This window comes from Salmo salar, chromosome ssa13, assembly GCF_905237065.1.
Source record: "Salmo salar chromosome ssa13, Ssal_v3.1, whole genome shotgun sequence".
NCBI classification, from domain to species: domain Eukaryota; kingdom Metazoa; phylum Chordata; class Actinopteri; order Salmoniformes; family Salmonidae; genus Salmo; species Salmo salar.
In genome coordinates, this window is record NC_059454.1 from 97,925,080 (window position 1) to 97,939,093 (window position 14,014).

Below are 14,014 nucleotides of genomic sequence, written 5' to 3' on the forward strand. Positions count from 1 at the left end.
GCGTATGTGACCAATAAAATTGGATTTGATATGATTTGAAATAAGCAAAGAGAAACGACAGTCCATCATTACTTTAAGACATGAAGGTCAGTCATTCCGGAACGTTTCAAGAACTTTGAAAGTTTCTTCAAGTGCAGTCGCAAAAACATCAAGCGTTATGATGAAACTGGCTCTCATGAGGACCGCCACAGGAAAGGAAGACCCAGAGTTACCTCTGCTGCACAGGGTAAGTTCATTAGAGTTAACTGCACCTCAGATTCCAGCCCAAATACATTTTTCACAGAGTTCAAGTAACAGACAGATCTCAATATCAACTGTTCAGAGGAGACTGTGTGAATCAGACCTTTTTTAATTTAACCTTTATTTAACTAGGCAAGTCAGTTAAGGACAAATTCTTATTTACAATAACGCCGGCCAAACACGGACGACACTAGGCCAATTGTGCGCCATCCTATGGTACTCCCAATCATGGCCTCATTGTCAAATTGCTGCAAAGAACCACTACTAAAGGACACCAATAATAAGAAGAGACTTGCTTGGGCCAAGAAACACGACCAATGGACATTAGACCGGTGGAAATATGTCCTTCGGTCTGATGAGTCCAAATTTGAGATTTTTGGTTCCAACTGGTGTGTCTTTGTGAGACGCAGAGTAGGAGTAAGGATGATCTACGCACCCGTGGTTCCCACCTTGAACCATGGAGGAGGGGAGATGTCAGATGTGATGGTGTGGTGTGGGGGTGCTTTGCTGGTGACATTGTCTGTAATGTATTTACAATTCAAATCACACTTCACCAGTATGGCTACCACAGCATTCTGCAGCGATATGCCATGCCATCTGGTTTGCGCCTAGTGGGACTATAATTTGTTTTTCAACAGGATAATGACCCAAAACACACCTCCAAGATGTGTAAGGGCTATTTGACCAAGAAGGAGAGTGATGGAGTGCTGCCTCAGATGACCTGGCCTCCACAATCACCTCATCTCAACCCAATTGAGATGGTTTGGGATGAGTTGTACAGCAGACTGAGGGAAAAGCAGCCAACAAGTGCTCAGTATATGTGGGAACTCCTTCAAGACTGTTGGAAAAGCATTCCAGGCAAAGCTGGTTGAGAGAATGCCAAGATTGTGCAAAGCTGTCATCAAGGCAAAGGGTGGCTACTTTGATGTCTTCACTATTATTCTACAATGTAGAAAATGGTAAGAATAAAGAAAAACCCTTGAATGAGTAGGTGTGTCCAAACTTTTGACTGGTACTGTATGTATTTTAAAAACATTTTTTTTTACGTCAAACTAGTCAGGGATTGCATTGGGTAAATAGCTTTCTTGTCTCACATTTTGATTACAGTGGCTGAATCATAAAATGGATTCTATTTCTATGGGCTGATTTTTTTTTCTCCCCCTCTTCAGTTGAACAACCACATTATTGTGAAGGGCTCCCCCTAGTGTTTCTTCAGCAGACTGCGAATGCTCTGTCTCACTACTTACTTCTTCGTGACAGCCAGGGAGGGGGAAGCACAGAACTGTAAGCTCAGGATCCATCTTAAAGAGAAAATACGAAATAGAAGTCGCGTCCCAGGTTTATCTCTTAAAAGCTGTATATTTTCCGCGTGATCCGTGCTAGGGAGGCCAAGGAGGGGGCTGTGTCATCGTCTGTAGGATGTCCCGACATGAGGGTAAGTGAAAAATAGACGTCCATAGCTAACATTAGCTTCCTGGGGTTGGTCAGTGGGTTGCCATGTTTTGTATTGCAATGTATTGGACAGGGCTCATGATGGCGGCCACCATGAATTTTCTCAACCTCCTGATTGCTGAGGATAACCAGGCTGATTCTTGATAACGACAGTCTCCGTATTTATGAACAGCCATGTTTCAAAGAAGTAATACTTCTAGTGAGCGTCCGTTTCTTATTCTAGCGAGTTAGCTAATGCTAGGTAGCTTGCTAACTAACGTAGCTAGCTAAAGTGATGGTCCGACAGTCAGTTGCTATAGCTAGGACGTTGGCTAGCTAGCGTTCTTCAATGACAACGTCGTTAGCCTAGTAGTTAAGTTTCCAGACTGGCCTTTTTTAGGAAGGGTGGATGCGTGGTGTATGTTGGTATGGCCACATTGTTTTCGTAGGTAGTTTCGTTAACAAGTAATTTAACTGTACTAAGTGCTGAAATACTCCATGCCACCCAAGAAGGGTTTGGTCACTGAATGCACTGTCATTAAGGTAGTTTGAGGCCTCAGTCACAGTGGCCCAAACCTAACCAGGCAGCTAGCTAACTGCTACCTAGTTTGTTAGCTGCTACCTAGTTTACTAACTACTTCGCCCGTCTTCTACCTTCACTCAATGAACGTTATCTAGCTACCGGTGTTATAGTTAAATTCTTTAGCTAATTAGCTAACTTATTGGATCAGTAGAGTATGCTAGCTAACTGCAAACAGAGTGAATAGTACAAGTTAGCTAGCTAGTTAAGTTGACCCTGTTCGAGTACGGTTTTGGAGAACACCCGGCCTCAACCTACTTGATAGCTACTTAGACATCTGTCTGGCTTGCTATACTTGTTGGACAACGTCATATTAGGTCTGGATGAATAGCCAGGTCTGGATTTTTTTAATCTTCTATAACGTTAGCTAACTAAGGATCTGTGCACTTATGAAGGAAGGCCTGTCAGTGTATGGTGAAAGTGGTCTCTGTCCCTCCATAGCTATGTCAAAATGACATACAGTTCCAAATAGTATGTTTTCCTAAGCAGCACACCTTTATCCAGAGTCCAGACAAGCATTGTATAGACAGCCATAGGTGTGACAGACACCAGACCTCTGAAAAACCATTTGAGTAGTGTAGCAAGGGGTGTAACTGATTGATTTGGTGTCATTTTTTCCATTATTGCTTTATTGTCATCAAGGATGGGAAGTCAAGGGCTGTTGTAATCACAGAGCAAGGGCAAATTCTCAATTTGGAGAATTTAATAATAGATCAGTACAGAAGTTCTCAGAAATGTCTGACTGTGGGTGCGTTCGTAAATTAATTCTGGCTATCTTTTATTTTATTTAACCTTTATTTAACTAGGCAAGTCAGTTAAGAACAAATTCTTATTTACATTGACGGCCTAACCCGGACGACGCTGGGCCAATTATGCGCCGCCCTATGGGAGTCCCAATCACGGCCGGTTGTGATACAACCTGGAATCGAACCAGGGTCCGTAGTAATCCCTCTAGCACTGAGATGCAGTGCCTTAGACCGCTGCGCCACTCGGGAGCCTTACTTCGATTTCAGAGCGCTCTCGTCTGGAGGAACCCTTGCTCTAGATGACATGAAAACAGCCTAACTAGGGCGAGTAAAATTGTCAGTGATGTGTTCTCTCATAGGTGTCTGGAAGTAGCTGGCAAGCTAGCCAACTTTAGCAAGTTAGCTTGGGTGCTTGACTGCCGTTGTTAGGTCAGAACACTCGGATCAACCCTATTCCTCAGCCAGAGCATCCAGTGTGCGCTCCAAGAGCGAACCGCTCTGAATTTACAAACTGGACAATATGACAACTCTCTGAATTTACGAACGCCCAGAGCGCACTCTGAGTTTACTCTGGCACTCCAGAGTGAATTTACGAACGTACCCTAAATGTGAGCAATGAACAGCAGCATAGCCTAACCTTTTTCAGTTTCAGCACTTTGTATCTTGCTTTGTCAGTTACCTAAGGAGGGACATGTGTCAAATGCCTTGGCTTTATGACAGCGGTGGAATTGTCTCATTTCGGCAGCAGTAACAAAGTGGAGGTGGTGGTTATAGCAGTTTACATAGTGCCTGATGGAAGGAGGAAACTACAGTATGTGTATCAGTACAGTATCATAGCAATCACCACGTGATATGATAGAGAAAAACCACAAAGGGACAGCTAGATGACAGTTTGGTGTCTTGTCTTTCTTTTAATTTTCACTTTGTCTATACACACTGTTTCTTTTCTCCTGATCATCTCTTGTCTGTCCATCTGCTGTTTAGGCCTGTTTAATTTACTGCATTGTGATATAAATGCCTGTTTTGCATTTGCAACAACAAATGCAAAAGAATACGTACAAATGCATGAGAACCGGACAAGATGGGACCCTATTATTCTGTTCTAGCCAGGTACACACACACACTGGCATTCATTAATGACCTGCTATTGATGTTCGGTGGATTTGAAAAATTCCTCTCCATTCACATTTGTGGGTTAGTGCCAGTGCCAATGTCATCCAGCCTCTCTTTCTGACTGTCTGCACACAGTGTCCTACTGCACCACGTTAATGGGCTATTAGCCTGTACATTTTGACAATGAATCCTCCCCCTTGTTTTGCAGGTGTGAGCTGTGACGCGTGTTTAAAAGGGAACTTCAGAGGGCGCCGGTACAAGTGTTTAATTTGCTACGACTACGACCTGTGCGCATCGTGCTACGAGAGCGGAGCTACCACAACGAGACACACGTCGGAGCACGCCATGCAGTGTATATTAACCAGGGTAGACTTTGGTAAGGACATCTGCAGTGTAGATTAAACATGTTACATTATGAGAAGGGACAGGAGTTTTTTTTCCCTGCCCATGTGACCCAGCAGGGCTATCTTGTAGTTCTTCCTGGTCAGGTGGCCCAGCAGGGCTATCTTGTAGTTCTTCCTGGTCAGGTGGCCCAGCAGGGCTATCTTGTAGTTCTTCCTGGTCAGATGGCCCAGCAGAGCTATCTTGTAGTTCTTCCTGGTCAGGTCATGTGGTCCGGAAAACTCCTCGCCCTTAATGTTATTATTAATTAGATTTTTGTTGATCCTTCTGCTTTCAGTGTATTTGCATGGTGAATTTTAAATGTATTTTTGTCTTTGTTTTCTACCTTATGCACATTGAGCATGTGAAATGTGCTCAACAAATTCAATATGATTATTATTTGATATGAGGTTCCTTGTATTATGGTGATTATTATTATTGTGACTAAAGATGGATGGTTTTGCTTTGCAGACCTGTATTACGGCGGCGAGGCGTTCTCAGTAGAGCAGCCCCAGAGCTTTTCCTGTCCTTACTGTGGTAAAATGGGCTACACAGAGACATCCCTACAGGAGCATGTCACCACAGACCATGCAGAGACTTCCACAGAGGTGGTAAGTGGGGGATATCATCCTAGTGTTTCATCTAGCATCACTAAGACATGACAAACTGGTCCCTCAGTCTAGCTCTGTTGCTCTTCTGCCTGAAAAAAATGTGGCATCCATTTCTTTCAATAGAATGTTTTGGTGTTTACCACCTCAAAAAAAATCTAGGGGAAACATTGCATCCAATGACATCTCATACATCCAAATTGGATCCCAGGGCTCATGGAAGCATTAACACAATTCTCAAATAATTATTTGACAACTGATGCTTGTGAATGGTCAGTTGAATATATATCCAGATGGTGCTTACTGCTTCATTTCAGATCTGTCCAATATGTGCTGCGTTGCCGGGCGGGGACCCCAATCACGTGACTGACGACTTTGCTGCTCATCTCACACTTGAACACAGAGCACCTAGAGACTTAATATCCTTTTACGCAGCTCAACTCTATCTGTGTGTGTCGGTCTGTCTGCACGTGTGTGTGTGTGCACGGTCTGCTTGTGTGTGCCTACCTACCTTTGAGTGTGTACACCTTTGTGGATGTGACTACTATACACGTCTGTGGATGTGACTATTCCAGTTACTTGCGAGCCCCTTGGTCTGTACTCCTTAACCCACTGTGTTTTACGATGAGTCCAGTGGTGTCCGGCACGTGCGTCGGATGTTCCACCACGGTCGTGGGCTGGGCGGTCCTAGGGCACGCAGGACCAACATGCACTTTACTAGCAGCTCCACTGGGGGGCTCTCTTCCTCACAGAGTTCCTCTTACTCCCCCAGTAACAGGGAAGCCATGGACCCTATAGCAGGTGAGCAGTGCACCTGGTCTGACCTGTCTGTCTGTCAGTATAACTGCAACAGGGTCTTCCTAATAGATAGAGATTCTATAGTTTCTCCCCTCTTGTGGCTCCTATGTTACTCATGGAGTCATTTGACATAAAATAAGTAAAATTATCTCTCCATGAGACTGAATGGCTCCTGTCTCCAATGAAGTATAACCAGTACAACCACAGTGTAATGTCTCTTGTTCAAAGCACTGTGACACCCCTACAGTAGTGTGATGTCTCCCAACAACTTGTCTATACTGGAGAATGTTCATTTGACTGTCACCAAAATGAACTCTAAATAAATCTCTTCATCTCCCCTCCCCACAGAGCTATTGTCTCAGCTGTCGGGCGTGCGGCGTTCGGCGGGCGGCCAGCTCAACTCGTCGGGCCCGTCTGCATCTCAGCTGCAGCAGCTACAGATGCAGCTGCAGCTGGAGCGCCAGCAAGCCCAGGCGGCCCGCCAGCAGCTGGAGACGGCCAGGAACGCCACACGACGCTCAAACCCCGGCGGCAACATCAGTGCCACCATCCCACCTCCCAGCGCCGTCGCCAACTCGGCCGGTGTGGCCGAGAGCAATCCCATGGCCTCCCACAGCTCCCAGTTCCTGCTCACACGGTGAGTTGTCTACTCGTGGACAGAGCCTTCTACTTAGTGTTTTTAAAAATGGATCAATGCTCTGCAGACTTGACATCTGAGGCCCTTCTGGACTTCTACTACATTGTTACAGCTCCCAGGACCCAAGTTGTTCCTATCAACTCCTTGTGGCATGGTCTCCCTTATCCTGTTTGTCCCCCTACGTGGTGTCGTCTCCCCTCTACGCAGTATCGTAGGGGGTCGTCTCCCACCCACCCGCGGTGTCGTGGGTCGACACCTACGCGGTGTTGTCTTTGCTATGCCAGATTAAGTGATATGACATGCTATTTTATAAAATAATTTCTCTGTAATTAATATTACCTGATTAAACTAATCATGTAAATGTAATTAACTAGGAAGTTGGGGCACCACGGAAGAATGTTTATAGAGCTGTTGTCTTCCGTATAAACTCTTAAAGACCTGGTAATCTTTTATATCAATAGCAGTCACATCTGAACGTCGTAAAATTCTTGGTTATCTTCACAAACACTGTCTAACAAGTTGAATCAGCAGTACAAAATTTGGTTTAATTATTTATTTACTAAATACCTAAACAATCACACAGAATTACATATACACAGGATGGATCATACATTGATTACTAATTATGTCATACAAGAAAACGTCCCTAGTGGACAGAACCGATATGACGGCTGGTTACACAAAGAAAGGTGGTTGGGTTTGAATGAAAGCGCGGGAAGAATGAGGAACCAACGGATTGGGTCTCTGTCGGACCTCATGAAGCTATGCTATCGTAAATACAGAATCTAATGCATTCTAAATAACCGCCCATTTGGAAAAGGAAAATGCAAGAAATATTTACTCTGAGCTGCGCTTCGATAGATTGGTCGTAGATGGAAGGCTGGGTTGCCCAGCAGAGATCTCCCTTGTCCTTTGAAGAATATGTATTGTGGTAGAATGGATACGTTGTAGTACCCTGTCTTTCTGAAGAGATTGTCCGTCCTTTCCTAGCCCACGTTTACAGCTGCTGCTGCTAACTCAACGTCTAGGATGTATCACTTCTTTAACCTCTTGGGGCTATGTGGGACGCTAGCGTGCCACCCGTGGTGCACCCTATCAACAGCAGGTGCATTTCAAGAGCGGCAAATTTGAAACCAAATAAATGTCAAAATTCAAATTTTTCAAACATACAACTATCTTACACCCTTTGAAAGATAAACATCTCCTTAATCTAACCACGTTGTCCGATTTCAAAAAGGTTTTACGGCGAAAGCATAAAGATAGATTATGTTAGGAAAGTACATTAATAATAGCTGTGTGTAATGTTATGTCATTTCGAAGACAGGCGTCACCAAAACCATAAAACCAGCTAAAATGATGCACTAACCTTTGACAATCTCCATCAGATGACACTCTTAGGACATTATGTTAGACAATGAATGCATTTTTAGTTCTATCAAGTTCATATTTATATCCAAAAACAGCGTTTTACTATGGCGTTGATGTTCAGGAAATCGTTTCCCTTCAATAACCGGCAGTCAAGTCAGCACCACAAATTAAATAATTAAAATTAGAAAACATTGGTAAAATATTATATTGTCATTTAAAGAATTATAGATTTACATCTCTTGAACGCAATCGACTTGCCAGATTTAAAAATAACCTTACTGGGAAATCACACTTTGCAATAATCTGAGCACTGCGCCCAGAAAAATACGCTTTGCGATACAGACAAACGGCCATGTTGGAGAGATCTAAAATCGAAAATACTATGTAAATAATCCATTACCTTTGATTCTCTTCATCAGATGTCACTTCCAGGAATCCCAGGTCCATAACGAATGTAGTTTTGTTCAAAAAAGCTCATCATTTATGTCCAAAAAGCTCCGTGTTGTTAGCACATGATCTAAGCCCGCCGGACTTCACTTCATGAACGAGGGGAAAAAATATATTTACGTTCGTTCAAACATGTCAAACGTTGTATAGCATAAATCATTAGTGCCTTTTTTAACCAGAACATGAATAATATTCAAGGTGGACGAATGCATTCTCTTTTAAAACGTATTGGAACGAGGGTACGGCCATCACCGTTCCAAGGCTCTTGTTCAGTCAGATCTCATAGTAGAAGACTCAAAACACTTTGTAAAGGCTGGTGACATCTAGTGGAAGCAATAGGAAGTGCCAAAACATTAATCAGCCCCTGTGTGTTTCAATGGCATAGGCTTAAAGGTAATTCAACACATCAGGTATCCACTTCCTGTCAGAAAATGTCTCAGGGTTTTGCCTGCCAAATGAGTTCTGTTATACTCACAGACACCATTCAAACAGTTTTAGAAACTTTAGGGTGTTTTCTATCCATATATAATAAGTATATGCATATTCTAGTTACTGGGTAGGATTAGTAACCAGATTAAATCGGGTACGTTTTTTTATCCAGCCGTGAAAATACTGCCCCCTAGCCCCAACAGGTTAATGAATAAGAGTTCAAAGTTCAAACCAAGTTGCCATACTCTAAGCTCATGCTATATTCTGGCTGGTATAGTCGAAATTGTGTCGATTGTCACCTCCACGTTGAAATTCGCTCTTTTAAACATATGGACATCAGTCCTCACGTCATAGGGAACACAATGTTAATTTCGTTAGGTTGTAGTCGTTCAACCATTAGCAACCAGAGCTCACGCTGAGGTTGGCTTAGTTCTGTAGTTGATATTAGCCCTTTTAAATGTATGGACAGCAGTCCTCACGTCATCGGGAACACCAGGTTGACTTTCGTCAATGGGCTTTTGAAGTGGTGGAGAGAATGGCGTGTTTCATAGTTCACAACCAATGTCTGTTCAATTAGGCGAGGCCACTGAGTGAGCAGAGTTTACTTATGAAAACTATACTCTAATTTAGAAGCTAAAATTACATTTCATATTTTCACAAATAGTTTCATATTTAAACATTTAAATTGCACAACAATTCTATGTGAATCCGATAACTAGAATGTGTAGTCTTTCCAAGATACAGTTTGTCGTCCTATCATCAGTAATAATGTCTCAGACGACAACTGATCTGACATCATATTCTTTAAGTACCAACGGATACTTTCAACTGGTTGGATTACCGAAATATGGTTCCGTTCCCAACCTTTTGATGTTACCAGACTCTATGTTAACAAAAGGCTTTCCAAGAGTCAAATCTGTAGAGAGAAAAGGGGGAAAGGTATTTATGGGGGTCATAAACCTCACCAACAGGACGTCATGACAGCGGTGTCGTCTCCCAACCCCCTTACCTCAACTAAAGTTCAACTGATTATGATTTTTCAACGCCGATACCGATTTATTGGAGGACCAAAAAAAGCCGATACCGATTAATCGGACTGTGTGTGTGTGTGTGTGTGTGTGTGTGTGTGTGTGTGTGTGTGTGTGTGTGTGTGTGTGTGTGTGTGTGTGTGTGTGTGTGTGTGTGTGTGTGTGTAATAATGACAATTACAACAATACATCAATAAAAAGCATTTTAACTTAATATAATACATTTAAAAAATCTATTTAGTCTCAAATAAATAATAAACATGCTCAGTTTGGTTTAAATAATTCAAAAACACAGTGTTGGAGAAGAAAGTAGAAGTGCAATATGTGCCATGTAAAAAAGCTCACGTTTAAGTTCCTTGCTCAGAACATGAGAACATATGAAAGCTGGTGGTTCAATATTCCCAGTTAAGAAGTTTTAGGTTGAAGTTATTATGACGCGTCGACTATTTCTCTCTATACCATTTGTATTTCATATAGCTTTGACTATTGGATGTTCTAATAGGCACTTTAGTATTGCCAGCCTAATCTCGGGAGTTGATAGGCTTGAAGTCATAAACAGCGCTGTGAAGGAAGCATTGCTAAGAGCTGCTGGCAAATGCAGTGAAGTTTGAAGGAACGCTTACGAGCCTGCTGCCGCCTACCACCACACAGTCAGACTGCTCTATCAAATCATAGACTTAATTATAATAAACACAGAAATATGAGCCGTTGGTCATTAATATGGTCAAATCTGGAAACTATCATTTTAAAAACAAAATGTTTATTCTTTCAGTGAAATACGGAACCGTTCCATATTTTATCGAACGGGCGGCATCCCTAAGTCTAAATTATTCCTGTTACATTGCACAACTTTCAATGTTATGTCATAATTATGTAGAATTCTGGCAAATTAGTTCGCAACAAGCCAGGAGGCCCAAACTGTTGCATATACCCTGATTCTGCGTGCAATGAACGCAAGAGAAGTGACACAATTTCCCTAGTCAATATTGCCTGCTAACATGGATTTCTTTTAACTAAATATACAGGTTTAAAAATATATACTTCTGTGTATTGGTTTTAAGGAAGGCATTGATGGTTAGGTACATTTGTGCAACGATTGTGATTTTTTTTTGGCGAAGGCGCTTTCGTTAAATCATCCCCCGTTTGGCGAAATAGGCTGTGATTCGATAGTAAAGTAACAGGCACCGCATTGAATATATGCAACGCAGGACAAGCTAGTTAACCTGCTAATATCATCAACCATGTGTTGTTAACTAGTGATTATGTTTTTTTTATAAGATAAGTTTAATGCTAGCTAGCAACTTACCATGGCTCCTTGCTGCACTCGCGTAACAGGTGGTCAGCCTGCCACACAGTTTCCTCGTGGTGTACAATGTAATCGGCCATAATCGGCATCCAAAAATACCGACGACCGATTTATGAAAACTTGAAATCGGCCCTAATTAATCGGCCTCTACTCCCAACCCCCCATACATGGTGTCTCCCAACCCCCCATACATGTTGTCTCCCAACCCCCCATACATGGTGTCTCCCAACCCCCCATACATGGTGTCTCCCAACCCCCATACATGGTGTCTCCCAACCCCCCATACATGGTGTCTCCCAACCCCCCATACATGGTGTCTCCCAACCCCCCATACATGGTGTCTCCCAACCCCCCATACATGGTGTCTCCCAACCCCCATACATGGTGTCTCCCAACCCCCCATACATGGTGTCTCCCAACCCCCCATACATGGTGTCTCCCAACCCCCTTTACATGGTGTCTCCCACCTCAGTCTGTTCTCAGCATCCACAGGCCTACCCAGGTCTTTTCTCCCACTACCTTTAACTGTCTCTCCCATTTCCTTCACGTAGTCCCTCTGGTCTGTGTTAACCAGGTTTCCTCCTCTGTCCTCCTACAGTTTAAATGAGCCCAAGATGTCGGAGGTGGAGCGGCAGGCGCTGGAGGGTGAGCGCGCTGACCGCAGCCTGTTTGTCCAGGAGCTGCTGTTGAGCACGCTGATGCGCGAGGAGAGCTCCTCTTCGGACGAGGATGAGCGGCGAGACTTTGCCAGCTTTGGGGCCATGGGCTGCGTGGATATCATGCCTTTAGACGTGGCCCTGGAGAACCTCAACCTCAGGGAGAGTGGTACCGGCGGTTACAACAGCAGCTCTAGGAGCTCTAAGGAACCTCCACCTCCTCCTCTTTGATGATATCCCAGCTCCACGCAGACTTTGTCCTCTGTGCTGCCACTGCCAGTGACGGGCGGGCGGCAGCAGGATCTTTTGGGGTTTGTTTTTTGGTGATTGTAATTTCAGGTTTGTCACCTTTGTTACATTTGTGTACAACCATAAAAAAGGAGAGCGGGAGCGATTGGGGAAAGTGCAAGTGGATGAGTGCGCAGCGCTAAGCGAGCGAGAGATTGAGAGAAAATATATATATATATATATATATCTATATATATATATCAAATGTTGATAATCAGTTCTACACAACTAATTTTTTCCTTTAGCAGGTAAGCATTAGGTAGATGTGGCAGATCTCTCTTCCTGTTCTCATGAAAAATGATCTCCTTATAAATACCAAACATTCAAACCCTGAAGAGGAACCAGACACCCTATGGTGAAGCTGCTGTGTGTATTTATGACATAACAAATAAAAAGTGCTTGGATGGTTAACCATAAACTACTGCATGAGGTTCTTTGCATCGTGCATGACTTTTAATGACCTCATCATTAAAAAGGGAGAGAGAAAATATCGCGACGCTTTCTCTCACCAACCATTTTAAACGGTTACTTGAAACATGATTGAGTTTTTCCGAAAAATGTGATATCGCAAAAAAAAAACTGACATGCTGAATAATTTAGGAACTTTAAAAAAATTTTTGTTTGAAATAGAAAAACACAACATATTGGAATCTGCAGTAGCTTTAAAAAGAAAACAATGCAATGTGTTTATCTCTCAGCTCCGGTTGGTCCTTCCCTCTCTGTGACATCGTCTGAATATAACAACAACTTGCTGCTCTAACAGCAAAACTCAAGAGAAACTCGAGATGTCTGCGTTCACTTAGCAGATAAAATAATACAATACTAGGAGCAGAAAAACAAGATCTTGTCTCTGACATTTTTCCTAGCTGTTGATTGTTTTAGTGATAAGCTGTGTGTAACCACCAGATGTTGTTTCTAATTTATGCACCTGTACAGAAGAACTAGTCTCCCATTCTCATCGATCGCACTCTACTCTTCTCCATCTCTCTGCTTCTGTAGGCCCAGACACCCAAAGTTTATTTGTATTACTTTCTTTGTTGAGGAAGGGGAGCGCGAGACTTTCCACATTGCAGGCATTGTTTTTTGTTCGACTGAAGAAGAAAAAAATATTTTTTCTCAGCTAAGGATAGCACCTTCTATTTATTCTTTTAGTTTCTCTGATTCTTTTAAGCCTTGTAATGAATCATACCACCTCCATGCCTATACTCTTATCCTCTGTAAAATACAATGAGATGTATATTGAATTTGTGCGTTAACTTTCATAATGGTTCTAGGATATGGGCAGACTTTTTTTTTTTTCTTTTTTTTTAATGTAAATTTAGAATACAATAAACTGCGCACAGCTTTTGATGAAACCAAGCCCCTCCCTCTTGATCTTTGTGGTGTCTTATTCAGCTACTGTATAGGGCTCTTCACACTACTGAGCCGAGCTGTACTGAGCTGGCCTGGTTACTCATCCACCATAGTTGCTGGAAAGGACAATGTGAGAAGAAAATATCCAACCCTTACCCAGTACAGTTTTGGTTTGGATCTGCTAGTGTGAAAAGGGTATATGTGTCACCATGTGCTAGGCTTTAAAGGGATACTGTGAGATTCTGGGAGTAAAGCCATTGTCTAGTTCCCCCGTGTCAGGTGAACTTGTGGATACCATTTTTGTCTTTGCGTGCAGTATGAAGAAAGTTAGAGGTAGTTTTGTGAGCCAATGCTAACTAGAGTTAAGCAATGACCGGATGTCTACAGGTACAGTAGCATACTCACAGTACCTACGATTGTACGATTTCATCTGACTCTGGGTAAGTAGAAAAATTGCTTAATTGCTAGAATATCGCAGTATCCCTTTAAGGAGTTATTTTATTTAACTGGGTGTGTACCAAACAAGGTTACAAAAGCAAGGCTCAACAAAATACTATTGTGCAGCACCAACTTCCCTGGTTGTAAAGACCAGTGGACAATGGACA

The 14,014-nt window shown here is 42.8% G+C and overlaps 1 protein-coding gene across 3 annotated transcripts; it reads left to right on the plus strand.

Moving 5' to 3' along the window:
• The first annotated feature begins 1,450 nt into the window (after nt 1-1,450).
• On the plus strand, nt 1,451-13,415 carry LOC106568344 (E3 ubiquitin-protein ligase KCMF1). 3 transcript variants are annotated; one of them, XM_014138609.2, is made up of 7 exons: nt 1,451-1,675; nt 4,319-4,486; nt 4,963-5,102; nt 5,417-5,518; nt 5,723-5,900; nt 6,246-6,534; nt 11,711-13,415. In XM_014138609.2, the coding sequence occupies exons 1-7, from the start codon at nt 1,660-1,662 to the stop codon at nt 11,997-11,999; spliced, it is 1,182 nt and encodes a 393-aa protein (XP_013994084.1). In that variant the 5' UTR covers nt 1,451-1,659; the 3' UTR covers nt 12,000-13,415. The 3 variants fall into 3 exon arrangements, with proteins under 3 accessions (XP_013994084.1, XP_013994085.1, XP_013994083.1); XM_014138610.2 differs by lacking the exon at nt 1,451-1,675 and adding an exon at nt 1,719-1,879; XM_014138608.2 differs by lacking the exon at nt 1,451-1,675 and adding an exon at nt 1,731-1,891.
• The last annotated feature ends 599 nt before the right edge of the window (nt 13,416-14,014 follow it).